This window comes from Heptranchias perlo, chromosome 41 (assembly GCF_035084215.1).
Source record: "Heptranchias perlo isolate sHepPer1 chromosome 41, sHepPer1.hap1, whole genome shotgun sequence".
Taxonomy (NCBI): Eukaryota; Metazoa; Chordata; class Chondrichthyes; order Hexanchiformes; family Hexanchidae; genus Heptranchias; species Heptranchias perlo.
Window position 1 is genome coordinate 13,490,905 of NC_090365.1, and position 19,498 is coordinate 13,510,402.

General features: G+C 45.3%; 1 protein-coding gene across 1 annotated transcript in view; it reads right to left on the reverse strand.

Moving 5' to 3' along the window:
• LOC137306072 (synaptosomal-associated protein 25) overlaps nt 1-19,498 on the reverse strand; it is a 102,324-nt gene that overhangs the window by 23,300 nt on the left and 59,526 nt on the right. The window contains exons 3-4 of the mRNA XM_067975137.1: nt 13,782-13,830; nt 2,930-3,047 (exon numbers count right to left, since the gene is read on the reverse strand). Coding sequence (XP_067831238.1) covers nt 2,930-3,047; nt 13,782-13,830 — 167 coding nt within the window. The remainder of the gene's footprint in view (nt 1-2,929; nt 3,048-13,781; nt 13,831-19,498) is intronic.

A 19,498-nucleotide genomic window follows, 5' to 3' on the forward strand; every position in this document is an offset into this window, starting at 1 on the left:
GGAAAGGGCAGGGGGGTGAGACTAATTTGATAGCTCTTTCAAAGAGCCGGCAGGGGCACGATGGGCCGAATGGCCTCCTTCTGTGCTGTACTGTTCTATGATTCTATTCTATGTAGGAACATGTTGTGCTGCCATTCGGGGAAGGGCATATTTCAGACCACATCTCCACTCAGCATCTTTATCATTTATCTCCACGGGGATGACAACCGAGGTGACCAGAATCTTCCAGCGAGAGGAGTCACTGAGGAAAAAGCAGTCGGCCTGTGGCGCCTGCACAATGCTGGCAGGCTGGTGTCCCATTGGGGCAATCAGATCTGCAGAGGTGAAGGAAATTGGACATTACATTTGGACATTATAAGTTTAAAACTGCAAAGGCTGCAATATGCAGAAACTTCAGAGAAGCTTCGGTTTTCAACAATGACTGATAAGAACGAAACTTCAAACAGGCCTTTGGTTCTCAAAACAACTGACTTGGAAAAACAACTGACTTGGAAAAAGTGCTGAGACAGTTAGAAATCCTTGGGAAAGACAACTAAAACTACAGCCTCTGGGTTCCCAGGGATGAGAGACCAAAGCAGGTTTCACGCCGCGGAAAGACTGCGTCAGAGTTCACGCGGTTTTGAGTGGCTCAGCCAACTGTCCATCATTAATGCAACAGTAGGTGAGTGGCCAAAATGGGACTGTTCTTAACTTTTGCTGACATCCCAACTGCCAAAAATCACCTAAAGACGGGACATTGTGCCAGCTTCTTTACTGCAGTCGGAGGATCCTGATGAAGCTTCGCTGAAGGACATCCAAGAAGAAGAAGAGCCTCAAGATCTACGAGAGAGCTGATCACTCTAACTGCCTCGATGCTGAAATCCTTGGTTTTTAAGGTTGAATGTATTGCTTGATTTGCTTGATGTTTGTGTGAATTGTTTAAACCATTAAATAATCGCTTTGATAAATGAAACTACATGTGACTTTCTTTGACTGACCACTGTCCAGGTTCACGAATCACTGGAACATCTGTATTCCTACAGAGGAGGGATTGGTACAGTTTGAAATTTTGATCCTAAGAAGGCTCTGGCCGTGCTCGGGTGGGTCAGCCCAAAGCTTCACCTCTTTCTGGGTCTTGGACCTTTCAAACAATGGGAGATTTGATGAATGAGGTACAAGCAAACTGTTTCCAACCATCTGTGAAGTCTGTCTGATTCACTATATCCTTTCTTTATTAGCATCAAGTGTCAGTGGTTAGCACTCTTGCTTCTAAATCAGAAAGTCATGGGCTCAAGTCCCACTCCAGAGGCTTGAGCACAAAATCTAGGCTGATATGTCAGTGGAGTGCTGTGCTGTTGTTCAGATTAGATGCTAAACTGAGGCCCTGTCTGCCCTCTCAGATGGATGTAAAAGATCCCATGGCACTATTTTGATAGAAGACCAGGGGTGTCCTGGCTAATATTTATCCTTCAAACAACACCTAAAACAGATTATCTGGTCATTATCGCATTACTGTTTGTGGGACCTTGCTGTGCGCAAATTGGCTGCCGCGTTTCCTACATTACAACAATGATTATACTTTAGAAGTACTTCATTGGCTGTAAAGCGCCTTGGGACATCCTGAGGTTGTGAAAGGTGCGACATAAATGCACGTCTTTATTTTATTGGGGGTTGCCGGCCAACAGTTAGAAATTCCACTGATAACAACATGTAAAAGATACAACAGGTGGGATAATTTAAATTGTGAATAAATTCACTGATCCTATGCTCCCAGGCAAGAGCCATGCTTGAATGGAGCTGCAACCAACAGATAAGACTACAACCCCTGTTGTTGATTCTGTGACCTGGTAGGAGCATGCGGTCAGCCAATTATCCTATAGTCAGTCCATTTCCATTGCTTTCCTTTCCATCCTGAGGCTGTTTACTCACCTTTGTCTTTCCTGTGTTGTTTCAGAGCTCGGGAGGTGATCTTCGCGCAGGTACCCTTTTCTTTACATTAATTTTGCTAATAATGAACATGTTAGAAGACACCAAATGCATGTGTTGTACTGAGGCTGTTTCCATACTGAATTATTGTGCTTGCAAGTAGAGCATCACAAGTACAATTGGCAAGCACAGTATTCAACAGCAGGAGGTTTATAAGTTTGTCGCTGGCTATCTTATTTCTAAGCAGTCAAGTATCTTACTTGACTAACATTTGTCACCGAAATAAGCTGCATCCAAAACTCTGCTGCCCGCATCCTAACTCGCACCAGTCCCATTCACCCATCACCCATGTGCTCGCTGACCTACATTGGCTCCTGGTCCAGGAACGTCTCAATATGCTGTTTTCAAATCCCTCCATGGCCTCGCCCCTCCCTATCTCTGTAACCTCCTCCAGCCCTACAACCATCCGAGATCTCAGCGCTCCTCCAATGCTGACCTCTTGTGCATCCCTGATTTTCATTGCCCCACCATTGGCGGCCGTGCCTTGAGCTGCTTAGGCCCTAAGCTCTGGAATTCCCTCCCGAAACCTCTCCGGCTCTCTACCTCTCTCTTCTCCTTTAAGATGCTCCTTAAAACCTACCACTTTGACCAAGCTTTTGGTCACCTGTCCTAATATCTCCTTAAGTGGTTCAGTGTCAAATTGTGTCTGATAACGCTCCTGTGAAATGCCTTGGGATGTTTTACTTAAAGGCGCTATATAAATGCAAGTTGTTGTTGTTCTTTTTTCCCTTTCAGATGCTGACTGGCTTGTGGTGCATTTCCAGCTCATCTCATTATGATGTAACTTGGGAATTAATTTCTAAGGGAATGAAAAAACTGGCATATTTGCAGACTGATTCTCAAAGTGCTACTTGGTTTATGAGCCTGTCAGCGGCGTATGGAACCATATTATTTCTGAGCAAGCAGGTTTCAGGCAGGCATGCAGGCAGGCAGCTTTCCCCTCGGACCGACATTCGACACCTACTTATTGCAGGGGCAGGAACAAAGACCACAGCATTTGCCCAGATCCGACAGATTTTTTTCTGCTTCTTTCATGTCCTTATTGATCTGATCCATTCCCTCTTCAATCCTCTCCAATTGCTCTGAATGAGGAAGACAGTTAGTTTCCACAGACAACGACAACAAAAGAGTAGGGGATCAGTGAAACCCCCAAACTGATCGGGGTTCAACCAGGTATTTGCAAAATGCGGTAAAGGTGCCCCTGGGGAAGCCTCTAGGTTTTGGACATTCATGTCCCCAGCTGGCACCCAAACCATGCTTTACACCAGCCCCATTCAGTGTGGGATTCCCTCATCCCTCAGAAGATGTACAGACTTATGAGTGAAGGAAAAGAGAGAAACCGACAGACAAAAAACAGTAAGACATGGACACAGGAATTTCTTACTGAGCCCTGACTCAATAGACCCAATGCAGGTCCGTGAAGTGCCTTTGAACGCTAGTGACTCAGGGGTGAATGGAAAGATCCCAGTGCTTTACTATACCTTTATCTGTGAATATTTGTGCTCATCAGGGATGGAATGTTAGTCCTGGAGTGTCAGCATAAAGTAGAACAAGCTGCTTTTACTTGGCCCCAATAACATGCTTCCAAGATCAGATAAAAATCTTCTACTGATTTTTCCATTCCCCAAACTAGCCCTCCTTGTGGTGCCAAATTAAGAACAACTTGTGCCCTCTATAAATTTAACGAAGCTTGCCCAAACTCATTTCACCTAGGGCCCTCACAACCAACACACAGGGGAGAGTCTCATTCCCTTAGTCCGAGCTGAGCTGGACGTCGATCTTAGAAGTAAAGGACAGTGTAGTAACCCACTGTGGCTCCCATGTCCACTTGCCATGTCTCAAATTATTCCCTGGCTCCTTCAAATCTTGGTTTATCTCAGTCAAGCCCTGATCAATGCAATCTAGATCTTAAGTCAGATAAGGCATATTATCAGAGGGGAATTTTCAATTTCAATTTATTAGTGACTATCTTATATTTATGTCCCCTTGTGGGGGAGACCAAAACTAGGGGTCATAAAGAGAAGATGGTCACTAATAAATCCAATAAGAAATTCAGGAGAAACAACTTTACCCAGAGAGTGGTTAGAATGTGGAACTCGCTACCACAAGGAGTAGTTGAGGTGAATAACATAGATGCATTTAAGGGGAAGCTAGATAAACACATGAGGGAGAAAGGAATAGAAGGATATGATGATATGGTGAGATGAAGTAAGGTGGGAGGTGGAGCATAATCACCAGCATGGACCAGTTGGGCCGAATGACCTGTTTCTGCGCTGGACATTCTATGTAATTCTATGTAAAGCATTGTGCACACAAGGCCGTTAGCCATACTAGCGATCAAATACTCAATGTGTTTGTCTAAGTGTTTAATTTAATCCGGTTATCCACCCTGCTTAAATAGCAGAAAGTGTCATACTGAATGTGTTAAATATTCGCCCACTAATACTGGCAACAGTAATTGTTAGACTGAAGTTGGCAAATTTATTCTGACCTGCAGGAGGAGATTGTTAACTTTGTAATTCCTACCAGCCAGCTGGAGACCCACTGTGGGGTTTACATTGCTCTGATAGGGCACCGATAATGTAACTTGTGTAAGCTTGCCTTCTGTGCTAGTTTAACACAGTTGTTACCTTGTTAAGATGAAAGTTCAATTGTCCACAAAGGAATTTTATATTAATGCATTAACCAGAGGGGTTAAACCCCTACATCAGCTGTCCCTGCTGGGAGAGAGACACCTTGTTAATATTTATGGTGGATGGGTGAGTATTTGATTAGCCACATGTCAATACCCTTCCCGGGCTGGGAATCCAAACACAGAGCTACAAGATGATTCTTAAATTCAGTACCAGCTTGAACTGTATTGGTGCTTATTTTACATGCATGGGTTGCCTGCTGCATACTTGGTCCTGTATTGTGCTTTTAAAGAAGGCTCATCCTGATGGCTCGGCTGATAAAGGAATTGAGCCTCACAGACCAGGCATGTTTTCAAGTTCAATCGTCGGTCTGGGCTGAGCTGAGCTGATCTGAGCTGGAGTGGTGGTGAAATGGAAGTGGCCTCAGCCCCCACGAGCTGGGGACGAGGGGCAGGAGAGGAGGGAGAGAAGGGAGGGGGGGAAACAACCAAGGTTCCCATGCTCCAGCTCTGGAAAATGCATGTGTGTCAGAGGAGGACCAAATCGGGAGAGTTATGATGCACCCCATGGTAGATCGGCCCGCTGACACTTACAGGGGTTTACTTTCGACCATGCCTTACTTTCAGTGGGCGGGTTAACATGTTTTGTTTCAGCCCGTAGGTTGATGACTGCAGTAATTAAAGCCCAGAGATTGAATTTAACATGAACTTGTTAATCGGTGCGTTAAATTGTGGCATGGGGAGATTAAGCCTCTCGCTGTTCAGGCTGACGCATGAAGAAAGCATATCTCTAAAAGCAGTAGGATAAAGGGAACGGATAAAGTCGCTGCAGGGCCTGTCAGTGCCAATATCCAGATGGAGGGAGAGATGCCAGCACGATGATTGTTTATGCTGTTTACACTTTAATGAGTTTTCTACTCAAATGATTTCCTTCTCTGACCTATTAGCTGGGTAATGATCAGTCAGTCACTTCAGAGAGGAAAATAATGCAATTCCCAACAGAGAGGTGAAGCTGAAAGGAAAAGATAGCGGAATTTTACTGATAGATACTGAGAGGTCATCAGCTTCGAAAAAGAGGTTAATGTAAATACTTGAAGGGGAGAAAACTTGCAGGGCTATGGGGAAAGTGCAGGGCAGTGGGACTAATTGGATTGCTCTCTCAAAGAGCCAGCACAGGCACAATGGGCCAAATGGCCTCCTTCTGTGCTGTACGATTTTCTGATTCTATTTGGGATTGAGACCTTTTTTCTCAGTAGTGATAAAGCTCAGCATAAAATGCTGCGCTTATTCTCTTTCCCTGCCCTCAGATACTGACTGGCCTGCTGTGTTTTGCTTTTCTTACAGATACCCAGCATTTGCAGTTGTTTTTTCTTTCTCTGTGCAGTGCCGGTGTCTGGCTCCAACATGCTGGCCCTGATAGCCCTTGGGGTGCGATGCCTGCGGCGCCCGCTCTCCAGCGCCAACACTACCGGGGTATGCGGTGCCAGTGGGAGAGCACCTCATCACCTCAGGCACTTCTCCAGCGCCCACCTGCCCATGCCTGCCAGAAACTCCAGTGCCCATCCATGGGGTGTGAGGGGAGAGCCAGGCCACCCTCCCCCAACTGTGCCAATGGTCCTCTCGGCCTCCTGAGGTGGGGCCCACGCACACCCTTGCGGAGGCTTGGTATGCCAAGCGAGGCATACCAGCTGCTACTAATACTCTGGGTCCACTCCCAGCCTAAATTGCAGAACCTCCTGGTTTAGGGAGTCTTCACCCCTGGCATCACCCCTCAGACCACCATTTGCCATGTAAGGGGGAACACCTGGCCTCACTTTGGTGCCTTGCCATAAGGGCCCAATTGAGATCACAAACTCGTCGGTCCTGATTTTCGCCTCAGTTACGCCCTGTGTGCACCAGCTTGTGGGGCATCGCCATTCGGAAGACTCGGTGGAGATCCGTCCCACCGGGTTCCTGTTGCGTTTGTGTTCAAGGCACATCCCCACTTTAAAACACAGAGGGCCAGGAAGCCCACCTGGAATAATTTCCCAACATTCCCAGTGTGCATTACACTGAGGGACCATCATGTCCCTATAGAATGGGTGTCCACCATTGCTAGGTGCTGAGCTGTATATAGAAGGTTAAAGGGGTCTGGTAGGATTTATTCAATTGTTTTAAAGCCACTTCTGCACAATTTCTCTTGATTAGGTTCTCATGAGCTTATGAAGCAATTGTTCGAAGGCTTCTTTTTGTCTAATGGGTTTCCCAATGGGAATTCCCACCTTATGAATTATTTGGAGGACAAAAGAGGACCAGCGGAGGGATGCCAGGCAGATCAGGGATGCTCTGAGCTTGACTGTTAGCACCTAGATATCTACATTTACAGGGAGAGGTGCAGATGCCTCATTTTCGCAAAGGATTAGTGCGTGTGGAGGCTTCAGTTCTCAGCGTTGCTGGTGACAGAATAACTTATGTCACAGATATTTGAAGGCTTGACTGAGCTGGATGGTTCTTTGGGAGGACTGCAACTATGACATGCCATCACTTCAGTGGTACCACATGAAAGAAGGCGTTCCAAGGTGATGCACAGCCTGCTTGGCCACACCCATCAACATGCCATCAACCATCTCTGCAGGCGTTGGCACACTGTGCGGAACTATCCTCTCAGGCTGCAGGTAAGCAGGGAGGTAGATGCGGAGCTGTGTCATCCGCTGCAAAAGGACACCTGCAGCTAACGTGCAGCATAATAATACCAGCCAGCTGTAGCCTCGAGCCTCTTTCCACCTCCTTCCAGGCAATCAGGGCCACCCTTCCTTGTAATCATCTCACGCTGCCCCACCTCCCAGGCCGTGGCCGCTCCATCGCTGGTCCGCAGGCTTGTAATGGGTTTCCAAACATTGGGTTTCCGCTCTCTCTATTTTTGTCCTTCACTTCTTAGCCCTCTCCTTCTTCAGCCTTAGCTGAGGCTCCAACAGGGTGAAATGGCTTTCAAGCCTTTCCTAAGACTGCGTGGATTTTTGTCCCCTAATCCCCCATTTCCCCTTTAATTGTTCACACCTTACATGCAATTTTCTGCTCCCACCACTAGCATGCGCCCTGCACCTGTCCAATGTTCTGAATTATTAAGCTGACGTTGGACAATTGAGTGCTATTAGCACATTACCATTCTGGTAAGATGTGCTTAAGATGTTCTTAACCATTTAGAAGTGACTTACACCAGTACTGGAGATGCAGGTAACGTTGCCCATCTCCACCCCTGCCTCAGCTCATCTGCTGCTAAAACCCTCATCCATGCCATTGTTACCACCAGACTCGACTATTCCAATGGTCTCCTGGCTGGCCTCCCATCTTCCACCTTCTGTAAACTTGAGCTCATCCAACCTCTGCTGCCCGTATCCTAATTCACACCAAGTCCTACTTTGGCTCCCGGTCCGGCAACGCCTCAATTTTAAAATTTTCATCCTTGTTTTCAAATCCCTCCATGGTCTCACCCCTCCCTATCTCTGTAACCTCCTCCAGCCCTACAACTCTCCGAGATCTCTGAGTTCCTCCAATTCTGGCCTCTTGCGCATCCCCGATTTCCTTCGCTCCACCATTGGCGGCCGTGCATTCAGCTGCCTAGGCCCTAAGCTCTGGAATTCCTTCCCTAAACCTCTCTGCCTCTCTCGTCTCCTTTAAGACGCTCCTTAAAAGCTATCGCTTTGACCAAGCTTTTGGGCACTTGTCCTAATATCTCCTTATGTGGCTCAGTGTCAAATTTTGTTTGATAATCGCTTCACTATTAGGCAAGTTGTTGTTATAGGTAGACTTGCACTCCCTATGCACTGCTGGGTGTAATACTGAGCCCAATTTAACCTAGAGTCTGTGCTGAGTCGGTAACTGGCAGCGTTAATACTGGTTTCAGTACCTCTGAGCTAGAGAAGGGACAAATAGGCCAGGATTCCTGCCTTTCATTGCTATCCAGTGACCTCTGCTGGACATCAGGTGAGAACAGGGTTGGACACAGCTATGATGCCCCACCCAGTCAAAGATTTGACAATCACTGTCTCGGCTAACCCATGAAGAATGTAACGTAGCCTGGCTAGTGCGCATCGAGCTGTACGTCAGAAAGAGCCAATAGGGTAAATATTGGTTTTGGCCCCATTTTCGGGCACATAACCATTGGCACACCGTCAGCATGCACCCGAAACCGGGAGGCCCGAGGCAGGCCCGAAATTGGACCTCGGCCCATATTGATATTATTTGGGTGAGCTGCCGGCGCCTGTCCCGCCTCCACAGGCACCTCGCCCATTTTGAAAAGATGAATTTCGGGCCGCTTGCTTCGAAGGGGAGGTCCTGCGGGGGGCGGCGATCGGGGTACCGTGGAATCTCCGTGGAATCTGTCTTCTGGTGGAGGCCGCTGCTTAAGCTGCACCGGTCTATGAAGGTTTCTTAGGCCCCTGTACTGACTCCACTTTGCTCCACACTGCCCACTTTGGTAGAGGTGTCCTAAACCAGCGCGTTATGTAAATCAGGGGCCTGACACCTGTCTAGGCGGCTGCTAGGGGCACCTGAAAAATCCACCCGAAATTGGGTCGGATGTCTTTCAAGCATCCCCCAGGGGCCTGAAATGGGCCCTTGTTACACTGGCTTTGCACTGCTTTTACACGCAGCATTCCTACTCTTCAGGACCGGAGGGGAGGAAACGGGAAAAAAAATTAATAAAATGAAGTTAAAAATTAATTCTGTGCAGAACTTTAACATCTGCCAGAGACTTGCGGCCACCAGAGACCTGAGAGCTGATTCCCTTCTATCTGGGCTGGATCCCAAGTCATTGATGTGAAAGTGCAGAACTCAAATACACTGCAAAGCTCATTCTTCACACGTATAATGTTTAAGAGAGTCAGAATGTAGAGGTTGAGGAGCCTCGTCATTGCTGCCAGCTCTGCCTCGTTCCATCTATCCATCTGTTCTCTGTTTGGACATTTAAATTTCCCATATCAACAATCCCTCTGCTCTTTTACAGAAAGACTGCTCAATTAGTGTGGAATTATAGGCAGTTTGACTGGACTTGTGTTGACACTACTGCTCACACTCTGTCCCACACCAAGTCCCGCTCACCCATCACCCTCTGTCCTCACTTACCTCCAACATCTCAAATTTAAAATTCTTGTCTTACCCCTCCTTATCTCGAATCTCCCCTCAGACCTACAACTTTCCCCCCCATCAACTTCTCCATTCCTCTGATTCCAGCCTCTTGCGCATCACTCCCCTTCCTGTGCCAGAGATTGGTGGCCATTCCTTTGGCTGCCTAGATCCCACTCTCTGGAATTCCCTCCCTAAGACCCTCGACCCTTCCCTTCTTCTTGAAGACCCTCCTTTGACTGAGCTTTAGGTCCTCCCTCCTAATATCTCCTTCGTTGGCTCAAATGTCCATTCTCTTTACAACTCTGTGAAGCACCTTGGGGCATTTTGCTACGTTAAAGGTATTATTTCCTGAGATGTGTTCCCTATGAGTGCTGTGCCCCCCTGGGTTCGGCAAATCTTTGAGTCACCCCTTATATGCATCTTTCCTATGCACTTAATGCTTTTAACAGCCCTGAACCCTACTGGGTGTTCTCCCATACTTTCTACTGTAAGGGCTATGGGGGGAAGAGCAGGGGAGTAGATCTTTCAAAGAGCCGGCACAGGCAAGATGGGCCGAATGGCCTCCTTCTCTGCTGTATGATCCTAGTGTCTCAGTCCCAACTGCAGAAGAACACCACCTACTGCATCAGCTGACATTTTTCTAATTCCCACACCAGCCAACCTGTAGCCTGTAAGTGAAATTCTCAGTTTGGTTTGGTTGCAACCAGTGCTGAATTGAGCACAGCTTTCCATCGCAGTCCCATTCCCTTAGTCCGGAATGGAGTTGAGCCCAGTTCCTAGGACTGAAAGGTCAGTGTCTAAACCCTCCTCAACTCCCACCAAACATATAAACCGAATACCAACACCGAGAACTAAACATTAATGTTAATGTTTTATTTTTGATATACATGTTTCAAATTCCTTTGCGCACTTTTTAAAAACAAAACCAGTTAAAGACCTTACTGAAGTAGTGCATGCACGATTTTGACACAAAGGTGTTAACCAGTGTGTTAAAAAATAAGACCACAGGATCATTTCAGCCCCTCGGAGAACCTCAAGGCCTATGGGATTACTGGGGTACATGTCCCAAACACTGCAGAAATCTTTCAGAAATAGATTACAGGCCCTGAACATTCAAATAGGAAGAAAAGGAGAAAGACAGGCGGGGGTGGGGGAAGGGAAGGAGAGGGGGGAGGGTATGGAGTCCCTTTGCCTCTCCATATTATATACGCTGTCAATGGAATTCTAGGTTATCACAGAAAGTAAAAGCAATCTATTATGGTTCCTGCATTTCTTACATATTTTATGAGAATTGGTGATTATCGGATCAGTGAGTATTTTGAATGTGAGAACATTGATTTAAACCAGTGTTATCCAGGACTGAAATCGTCACAAAGAAAATGAGGAAAGAAGTTAGGAGAAATTATATTGTTACGATCTGGAATAACACTGAGTCCTAAATCTGCCCCGTTGCATGCGGAATTGCATTTAACGAGGCATAATGTAGGATGCGTTGCTGCACTTTGAAACTGTTTTCCAGCTTTTTTGTTCATTGATATTTTTGGTTCCTCTTTCCTGTCAGCACTAGGCTTTGTGCCAAATGTTTAGGCAGTCTCATCTTTTGAAGCGCCTGCAATATTGGCACAGTGTTACCCCCTGGGAATTCTCTTTTTCTTCATGTTTTTTTGGAGGAAGAAGAGGAGGAGCAATAGAGGGATGTCAGTCAGGCCAGGCTGTGCCCACCCAGTGGTAGCCTTGCAGCCACATTTACAGACAGGGGCACACCCGCCTAGATTCATCAGTAAAGTGGAGAGACTGGAGAAGCTGGGATTGTTCTCCTTAGAGCAGAGAAGATTAAGGGGCGATTTCATAGAGGTGTTCAAAATCATGAAGGATACTGATAGAGTAAATAAGGAGAAACTGTTTCCGCTGGCAGGAGGATCAGAGATTTAAGATAATTGGCAAAAGAACCAGAGGGGGGAGATGAGGAGAATTTTTTTTACGCAGCGAGTTGTTATAATCTGGAATGAACTGCCTAAAAGGGTGGAGGGAGCAGATTCAATAGTAATTTTCAGTAGGGAATTGGATAAATACTTGAAAAGGAAAAATTTGAAGGGCTATGGGGAAAGAGCAGGGGAGTGGGACTAATTGGATTGCTCTTTCAAAGAGCCGGCACAGGCACGATGGGCCGAATGGCCTCCTTCTGCGCTGTATGATTCAATGATTCTATGAAATGCTCCAAATCACCAGGGAGGCTGTGCCATCTGCTGCAAGGGCACCTGTAGCTAACAAGCACCACAGACTGGCACTGCCAGTGGCTGTAATGGTCCACTGTGCCCCTCAGGTATTCTGCCCCAGCCCCCTTCCAGGCATGCTGCGATGCTGTACCAGGGAGGGGTGCCTGGGACAGTGGAAAATCTGCCCACCTCCCTTGTTACCACCTCATTCAATGCCACCTCCACTTCCCCAGCTGAGGGCTTTGAGTGTTGTGCTAGTCAACCCCTTTGACAAAGATTCGCTTTCCACCTTCACATTTCTTGTGCCAGTCACTGGAAGTTGCCAGTTATACTCGAACAGCCTTTGCTAAGGCTGAAGTATATAGATTAAAAATACTAGAAGCCTTTGTAAAGACTGCTAACATTTATGTCCCCTCACCTTTAAGAGGACACGAATCCTTAATTTTATCCATCATCCCCTGTAAAGGGCAGCTTTCACTCGATTGCCCCCACCCTCACCGACCTCCCAACATCTGGCTGGCTCCCATTATGTAAATGTGGATGACCCTGCAAACATCAGGAAAGGTCACTGCACCAGCAGTTGGGCAGATGCTGAGAGCACTCGAGCAGAGTGGAAACCCACTTGTAAAAGGTTGTTTTTCAAATACAGATCTATTTTTTTCCCACTTTACATCTGTACCTTATGAAGTGAAGACGTTAATTATCAGCATTATGAAGGCTTTCAATGAACTGTTAGCAATAACAAGGCAAACTCTGTAACTCAATCCATGATCGTGTCCCCATCTTCTGCCCTGTCTAGTTCTGGGATTGGGAAAACATGGCAACCCAAATCTTGTTGGCATTGTTCATTATTTCAGACTAGTGCGGTTACTACCAGTGCACTTAATCAACCATCTAAATAGTTGATTTTAAACCATTAAATTATTTAACAACCCATTTCACCCAAAATTCTTGCACCAGGACTGAGCATCCTCAATCGGCAGTGCAGGTGGATAACCTGGATCCACACTGATGCTGCTTTCATCATGGTTTCTCAGTGTAGTCGTCAGCAGGAGGGGGATTGGTGGTCTCACGGTTGGGGGGATTGGTGGTCTCATGATTGGGGGATTGGTGGTCATGGATGGGGGGTTAGTGCTGTCATGTTTTGGGTATATTGGTGGTCTCTTGATTGTGGCAACAACAGTCTTGTACCTTTCCTCCAGCTCCCTGAATTACCATTCCAAAATATTACTCTTCCCAGAGGGTTAAATATAGGTCACTAAATCATGAGCAAATAACTTCCAGATTTGGTTAATAGGAAGCCTGGTTATGATCCTAACGTCAATAACCCAGGAGCAAAGGCTGGAATGGCTCCTCTGTTAGTTGAGTATGGTTTGCTTTCCATGAAGGTGCTGAGTTATCCTGGGGTATGGTTCTACAGCCCTCCGGTACCTTACCCAAAAAGACCATTCTTCATGAGTGTGCCTAGACGGTGAGTGTCAGCTGGGTGTCTGATCCTGGAGGAGACCACAGCCGAGCATTCACACTGCCTCGCAATCAGGAGAGGGAACTCTGGCTGATTTGGGTCCTTCCCTAATCCAGAGGCCATGTGGCACCTCAGCTGGGATCAGCTAACTCAGCGTAGATTGGGGATTGAAACGAAGACCATTTGGTCTGCATGGCTCAGTACACACTGGAAGGTGTATTTATCCACTGAACAATTGGGAGAAACTGTGTTCTCCACTTGAGTTTTATCACGGAGTTACACCCTCCAGTCCAAACTAAGTTAAAATCATCACCTTTCAATGTGGTTAATGATTTACAATCATCACCCTTTCTCTCCCCGGATATGTACCTATGAGTATTCTCTGAAATCCACTTACCTCCTTGTTCATCCAACATGACCAGAGTCCTGATCCCGGCATCTTTGCTCTGTTTGAGGTGATAAGAAAAAGAATGTGAGAGGGACAGAATGGGAATCATTCAGAATGGAACAGGTACAATTGTCAGCTCTCGACTGTATATCAATAATTCAATCCCTTCAACGTCCCCATTCAGTAGATTCCTGATAAACATATAACCAGTGCGTGCTGCAATATAGCAGGTCAGCATTAGGAGTTCCACCAACTGCATATAAACATTAGCAATGGAATTGTATCTCAACTTTGACAAAATCACCATCAAACTATCCCACTGCATCAAAGCCCTTGTAGAAATGAGATTCTGGGTAGATTAAAGAATAAGGAGCCTTTCCTAGCTTAAGGACACCCCAAAATGCTTCACAGCCAATGAAGTCCTTTTGAAGTGTAGACACTGCTGTATTAATTCTAATCTACATTACAACACCCAGGGAGCTTCCTGATGGTTTGTAAGTAGATGTAAGTAAGTAGTGAAAATCCTATATAATCTAGAGGTTAATTTCTAATACTAATAGGAGTAGACTTTTGGAAGGATAGGTACAGGAATGAAGCTACAATTGATAATGAATGTTGTATTTCGTGCTAACTCTCAGAGCATCCAGCACGATGGTTATTGTTTCAGATATATGATAAAACTGCTTTATATTTTAACAGCTTCACTGCGATCCCTATGAGCAGATTTTGACCTGCGCCAATCCAGAAGATTTAGGTTTTCAGTATCTGTCCTTGTAGAGTTGTGTGATCCTGAAGAATAACAATGATGCTACTTTCAGGAGTCTGCTCACTGTGCGCTCCCTCTCCAGAAATGGAAGAATAGTAAACACGGACCAGAGTGAACACGGACCAGAGTGAACACGGACCAGAGTAACGAAAATATTAATTTACAATTCAGTGTAACTATGAAGTATGAAAAACAATTCAACAAATACTATTGAGGTCAGGTATGAATATTAAACATGAATATACTGTACCGGAAATGAGAAACTATCAAATATTCCCCCCTTTAGTGTTTGTGTGGGATTGTATACAACAGTGAGAGGCAGGAGCTCTCTGAAACAGTTAATGGACTGCTGTCAGTAAGGGAGAGCAGCCTCTTTCAAACTTGTTTTCCAGTGTTGGTGAAACGATAAAAACTAATTTGCACTGGGAACCAGAGTCCAGGAGGAGTTTTGTGCGTATTAAAAAAGGCTGTTTGAAACATGGAGCTCCTTTAAACATTTATTGTTACACTGCCCCGCATGTACATAGAATCATAGAAATTTACGACAGAGGAGGCCATTCTGCCCATCGTGTCTGTGCCGGCCGAAAAAAAGCCATCCAGCCAATCCCACTTTCCAGCTCTTGGTCCGTAGCCTCGTAGGTCACGGCACTTCAAGTGCACATCCAAGAACCCTTTAAATGCGATGAGGGCTCTGCCTCTACCATCCTTTTGGGCAGTGAGTTCCAGACCCCCACCACACTCTGGGTGAAAATTATTTTCCTCAGCTTCCCTCTAATCCTTCTACCAATCACTTTAAATCTATGCCCCCTGGTTATTGACCTCTCTGCTAAAGGAAATAGGTCCTCCCTGTCCACTCTATCTAGATCCGTCATAATTTTCTATACCTCAATTAAATCTCCCCTCAGCCTCCTCTGTTCCAAAGAAAACAACCCCAGCCTATCCAATCTTTCCTCATAGCTAAAATTCTCCACCATTCTCTGGCAACATCCTCGTAAATCTCCTCTGTACCCTCTCTGGTGCAATCATATCTTTCTTGTAATGTGGTGACCAGAACTGTAAGCCGTACTCAAGCTGTGGCCTAACCAATGTTCTATACAGTTCTAACATAACCTCCCTGATTTTATATTCTATGCTTCAGCTAATAAAGGAAAGTATCCCGTATGCCTTCTTAAACACCTTATCTACCTGTCCTGCTACCTTCAGGGATCTGTGGACATGCGCTCCAAGGTCCCTCTGTTCCTCCACATCTCTCAGTATCCTCCCATTTATTGTGTGATTGCATACATTGAGTATGGCTATCCATCGCTGAGGCATGTTCTTAATGAGTGGATTTGGACTCAAGGATTGAATACTGCAGAGAAATCCCGAATACAAAAAAAAGGAGTCTCAAGCAAAAATTTCCAAGGAGCTCTCCAGGTGCCCAGTAATATTCAGATGATTTATACAAATAATTGCATGTCCTGTAGCAGGATAGATTGCTAGGCTGAAGCACCTGGCTCAGATATTCATGAGTGTGGAGCACATACAGGGTAATTACCTGCACATATGCATGTACAGCTCAACGAGTGAGCGAGCATAGTGGCTTGCAAATAAAGAATTAATTTGAGATAAAACTTCACACTTCTCTTCAATCATCTAATCAAACGGTGTCAGCCGTGGCAGTTGGCAGGACTCTCGCCTCTGAGCCAGAGGTTATGGGTTCAAGTCCCAAAATCTAAGCTGACACTTCAGTGCAGTACTGAGGGAGTGCCGCACTGTCGAAGATGCCGTCTTTGGGATGAGACATTAAACCGAGGCCCCGTCTGCCCTCTCAGATGGATGTAAAAGATCCCAAGGCACGATTCGAAGAAGAGCAGGGGAGTTCTCCCTGGTGCCCTAGCCAATATTTATCTCACAACCAACATTACTAAACAGATTATCTGGTCACTGTCTCATTGCTGTTTGTGGGACCTTGCTGTGCGTAAATTGTCTGCCGCATTTCCTACATTACAACAGTGACTACACTAAAAAAGTACTTCATTGGCTGTAAAGCACTTTGGGTCGTCTTGAGGTTGTGAAAGGAGCTATATAAATGCAAGTCTTTCTTTGGAACTGGAGGGATTAGGCATTTTCAGTAATATTCAGTAAATTAAAGACCATATTAACTGCTGCAAGACTGATGTGGTACAACAGCATTGCAGTGCACAGCAAGTGATACACTCCCAAGTACATGACATCAGGGACCATATCACTGTTTCCCTTCTAATTTGGTCAGTACTTCTCCACATATTACATAGCAAAGCACACATAGGAACAGAAGTAGGCCATTCAGCCCCTCGAGCCTGTTCCGCTATTCTGCCATGGCTGATCTGTATCTTAACTCCATTTACCCACCTTGGTTCCATATTCCTTAATGCCTTCACCTACCGAAAATCTATCAATCTCAGTTTTGACATTTTCAATTGACCCCCAGCCTCAACAGCTTTTTGGGGGAGAGAGTTCCAGATTTCCACTCCCCTTTGTGTGAAGAAGTGCTTCCTGACATCACCCCTGAACGGCCTAGCTCTAATTTTAAGGTTACACCCTCTTGTTCTGGACCCCCCCCACCAGAGGAAATAGTTTCTCTCTATCTACCCTATCAACTCCTTTGATCATCTTAAACACCTCAATTACATCATCCCTTAATCTTCTATACTCGAGGGACTACAAGCCTAATATAGGATCGTTTGTGAGGCTTGGTTGGTAGATGTGGTACTGAGCCATACAGGCTAAGAGGTTTGAAAAAAGAGATGAACAGCCGACTCCATAATTAAACTGTAAGGCTGATTTCCCATTACGTTGCTCCCAGACGGGAGTGTGCACACAGGGAATGCTAGTCGAGAAATTAAGGCCCCCCTCCGTCCATTTAAAATCAAGGGTTGAGGACCCGTGATATCCCGTCCAGCGTTCTCCATGATCACTGCTCCACGCTGGGAGTGAGCAATCGGGGAATCAATAAGATTTAAATTCAAGTATTATTGTATTGCCTGTCCCTAACTGTATTAGTATTGAATTTTATTTCAAATCACATTATGGGGAATGCCGGACTCTTTGCCTGTTGTTGCCTCAGAGATGTCTGAGAAGGTTAGGAGTTCTATGGTTTGAGGTTCTGGGAGACAGGAAACTAGGTAGCCATGGGCATAGCTTTTTTGGGAAATCTTACAATATTATTCAGAAATATCCAGAGCCAGACCCTGTCAAAGACTTTGGAGAGGCTCAAAGCAATGACAGGAGATTTATCGAAGTGTTCAAGAGCAGAGTTCAAGAGATGCATATCATAGGCAAGAAAAAAAGAAGAAAGAAAGAACTTGCATTCATATAGCAACTTTCACGATGTCAGGAAGTCCGAAAGCACTTTAAAGCCAAAGGTTGCCAGTAGAACAACCAAGCCCATCGTGAATTTGGCCACAACTTTGAAGGTAATGGATAATTATAGAATTATTTGCAGTTTCCCTAACTTCATGAAGTACAGATGTAAGGGCAATAGGACAGTGGTTCTAACAGATAGAGAAATCACTTTTCCTTCGGCTAGTCATCACTGTCCACAATGACACCCACCGCTGGCAGATACGGAAGAACATTGGAATGAATTTGCCTCCCCCAACTCACAGTGTTAAGTAATTGTACACTAACATTGTGCAGCACAATTTCATCACCGTGGATTATTCCAAGGTTGCCATCTCATTTCAGGGTTCAGATGACAGTTATGAACCACCCCTGGGTTTTTAGTACTTTTTATACAAGATGTTTCTAGCTGCTTCTTTATAAAACACTTCAGGCTGTGCATTATCTTGTTTCTAATACATTTCTCAGTGTGTGACGCTGTAGATAACACACTCCTAACTGTTCATTATCCTGTAGATAACACACTCCTAGCTGTTCATTATCCTGTAGATAACACACTCCTAGCTGTTCATTATCCTGTAGATAACACACTCCTAGCTGTTCATTATCCTGTGGATAACACACTCCTAGCTGTTCATTATCCTGTAGATAACACACTCCTAGCTGTGCATTGTCCTGTAGATAACACACTCCTAGCTGTTCATTATCCTGTAGTTAACACACTCCTAGCTGTGCATTATCCTATAGCTAACACCCTAGCTGTATGTGCTCTCATATATTCTGCTGACTCTTAACTACAAAATGCTGGTGAAAAATGGACCAATTTTATACAGAATCCTATAAATTTGGTAACATACCAATTGCTCCATCTGCAGTGTGTTTTGACTGTAACAGTGCAGACTTCCGATGGGTTTAAAATGCAGTCAGAGTCCTAGAGAACTGGTTTGAACAGGGGGGAGGAATGGCATGAACACAACTATTCCTGCCAGCGTGTCAATGTGATGAACTATGTCTGAAAGAGACAGTTGGTTACAATAAAACAGGCCAAAGTATTGGCGTTATCTGTCTTAGCTCCTGCAGTGACACAGACTGTAACTCCAGGAGCCTTGGCACCACTTTTACATTACTTTCGTCAGTGTGACACTGCAGATCTGTGCTGCAGGTTTAGTATCCGTGTTCTCATTGAGAAGTGTTTCTGCAGTGTGTGAGCCAGGGAGGATAGAGAGTCACACAGCAGTGGGAATGTACAAAAATAAATGCTTAAATGTTTTTAAATATAACTCTTCCAATGCATGTCCCTTGTAATAGTGAAAAATTTACAAGGGGAACCATCTTCTCTGTCCTCACTCTCTTTCTCTGTCAAGCTATCTCTAGATGTGGAGATGCCGGTGATGGACTGGGGTTGACAATTGTAAACAATTTTACAACACCAAGTTATAGTCCAGCAATTTTATTTTAAATTCACAAGCTTTCGGAGGCTTCCTCCTTCGTCATTTACCTGACGAAGGAGGAAGCCTCCGAAAGCTTGTGAATTTAAAATAAAATTGCTGGACTATAACTTGGTGTTGTAAAATTGTTTACAAGCTATCTCTAGCCC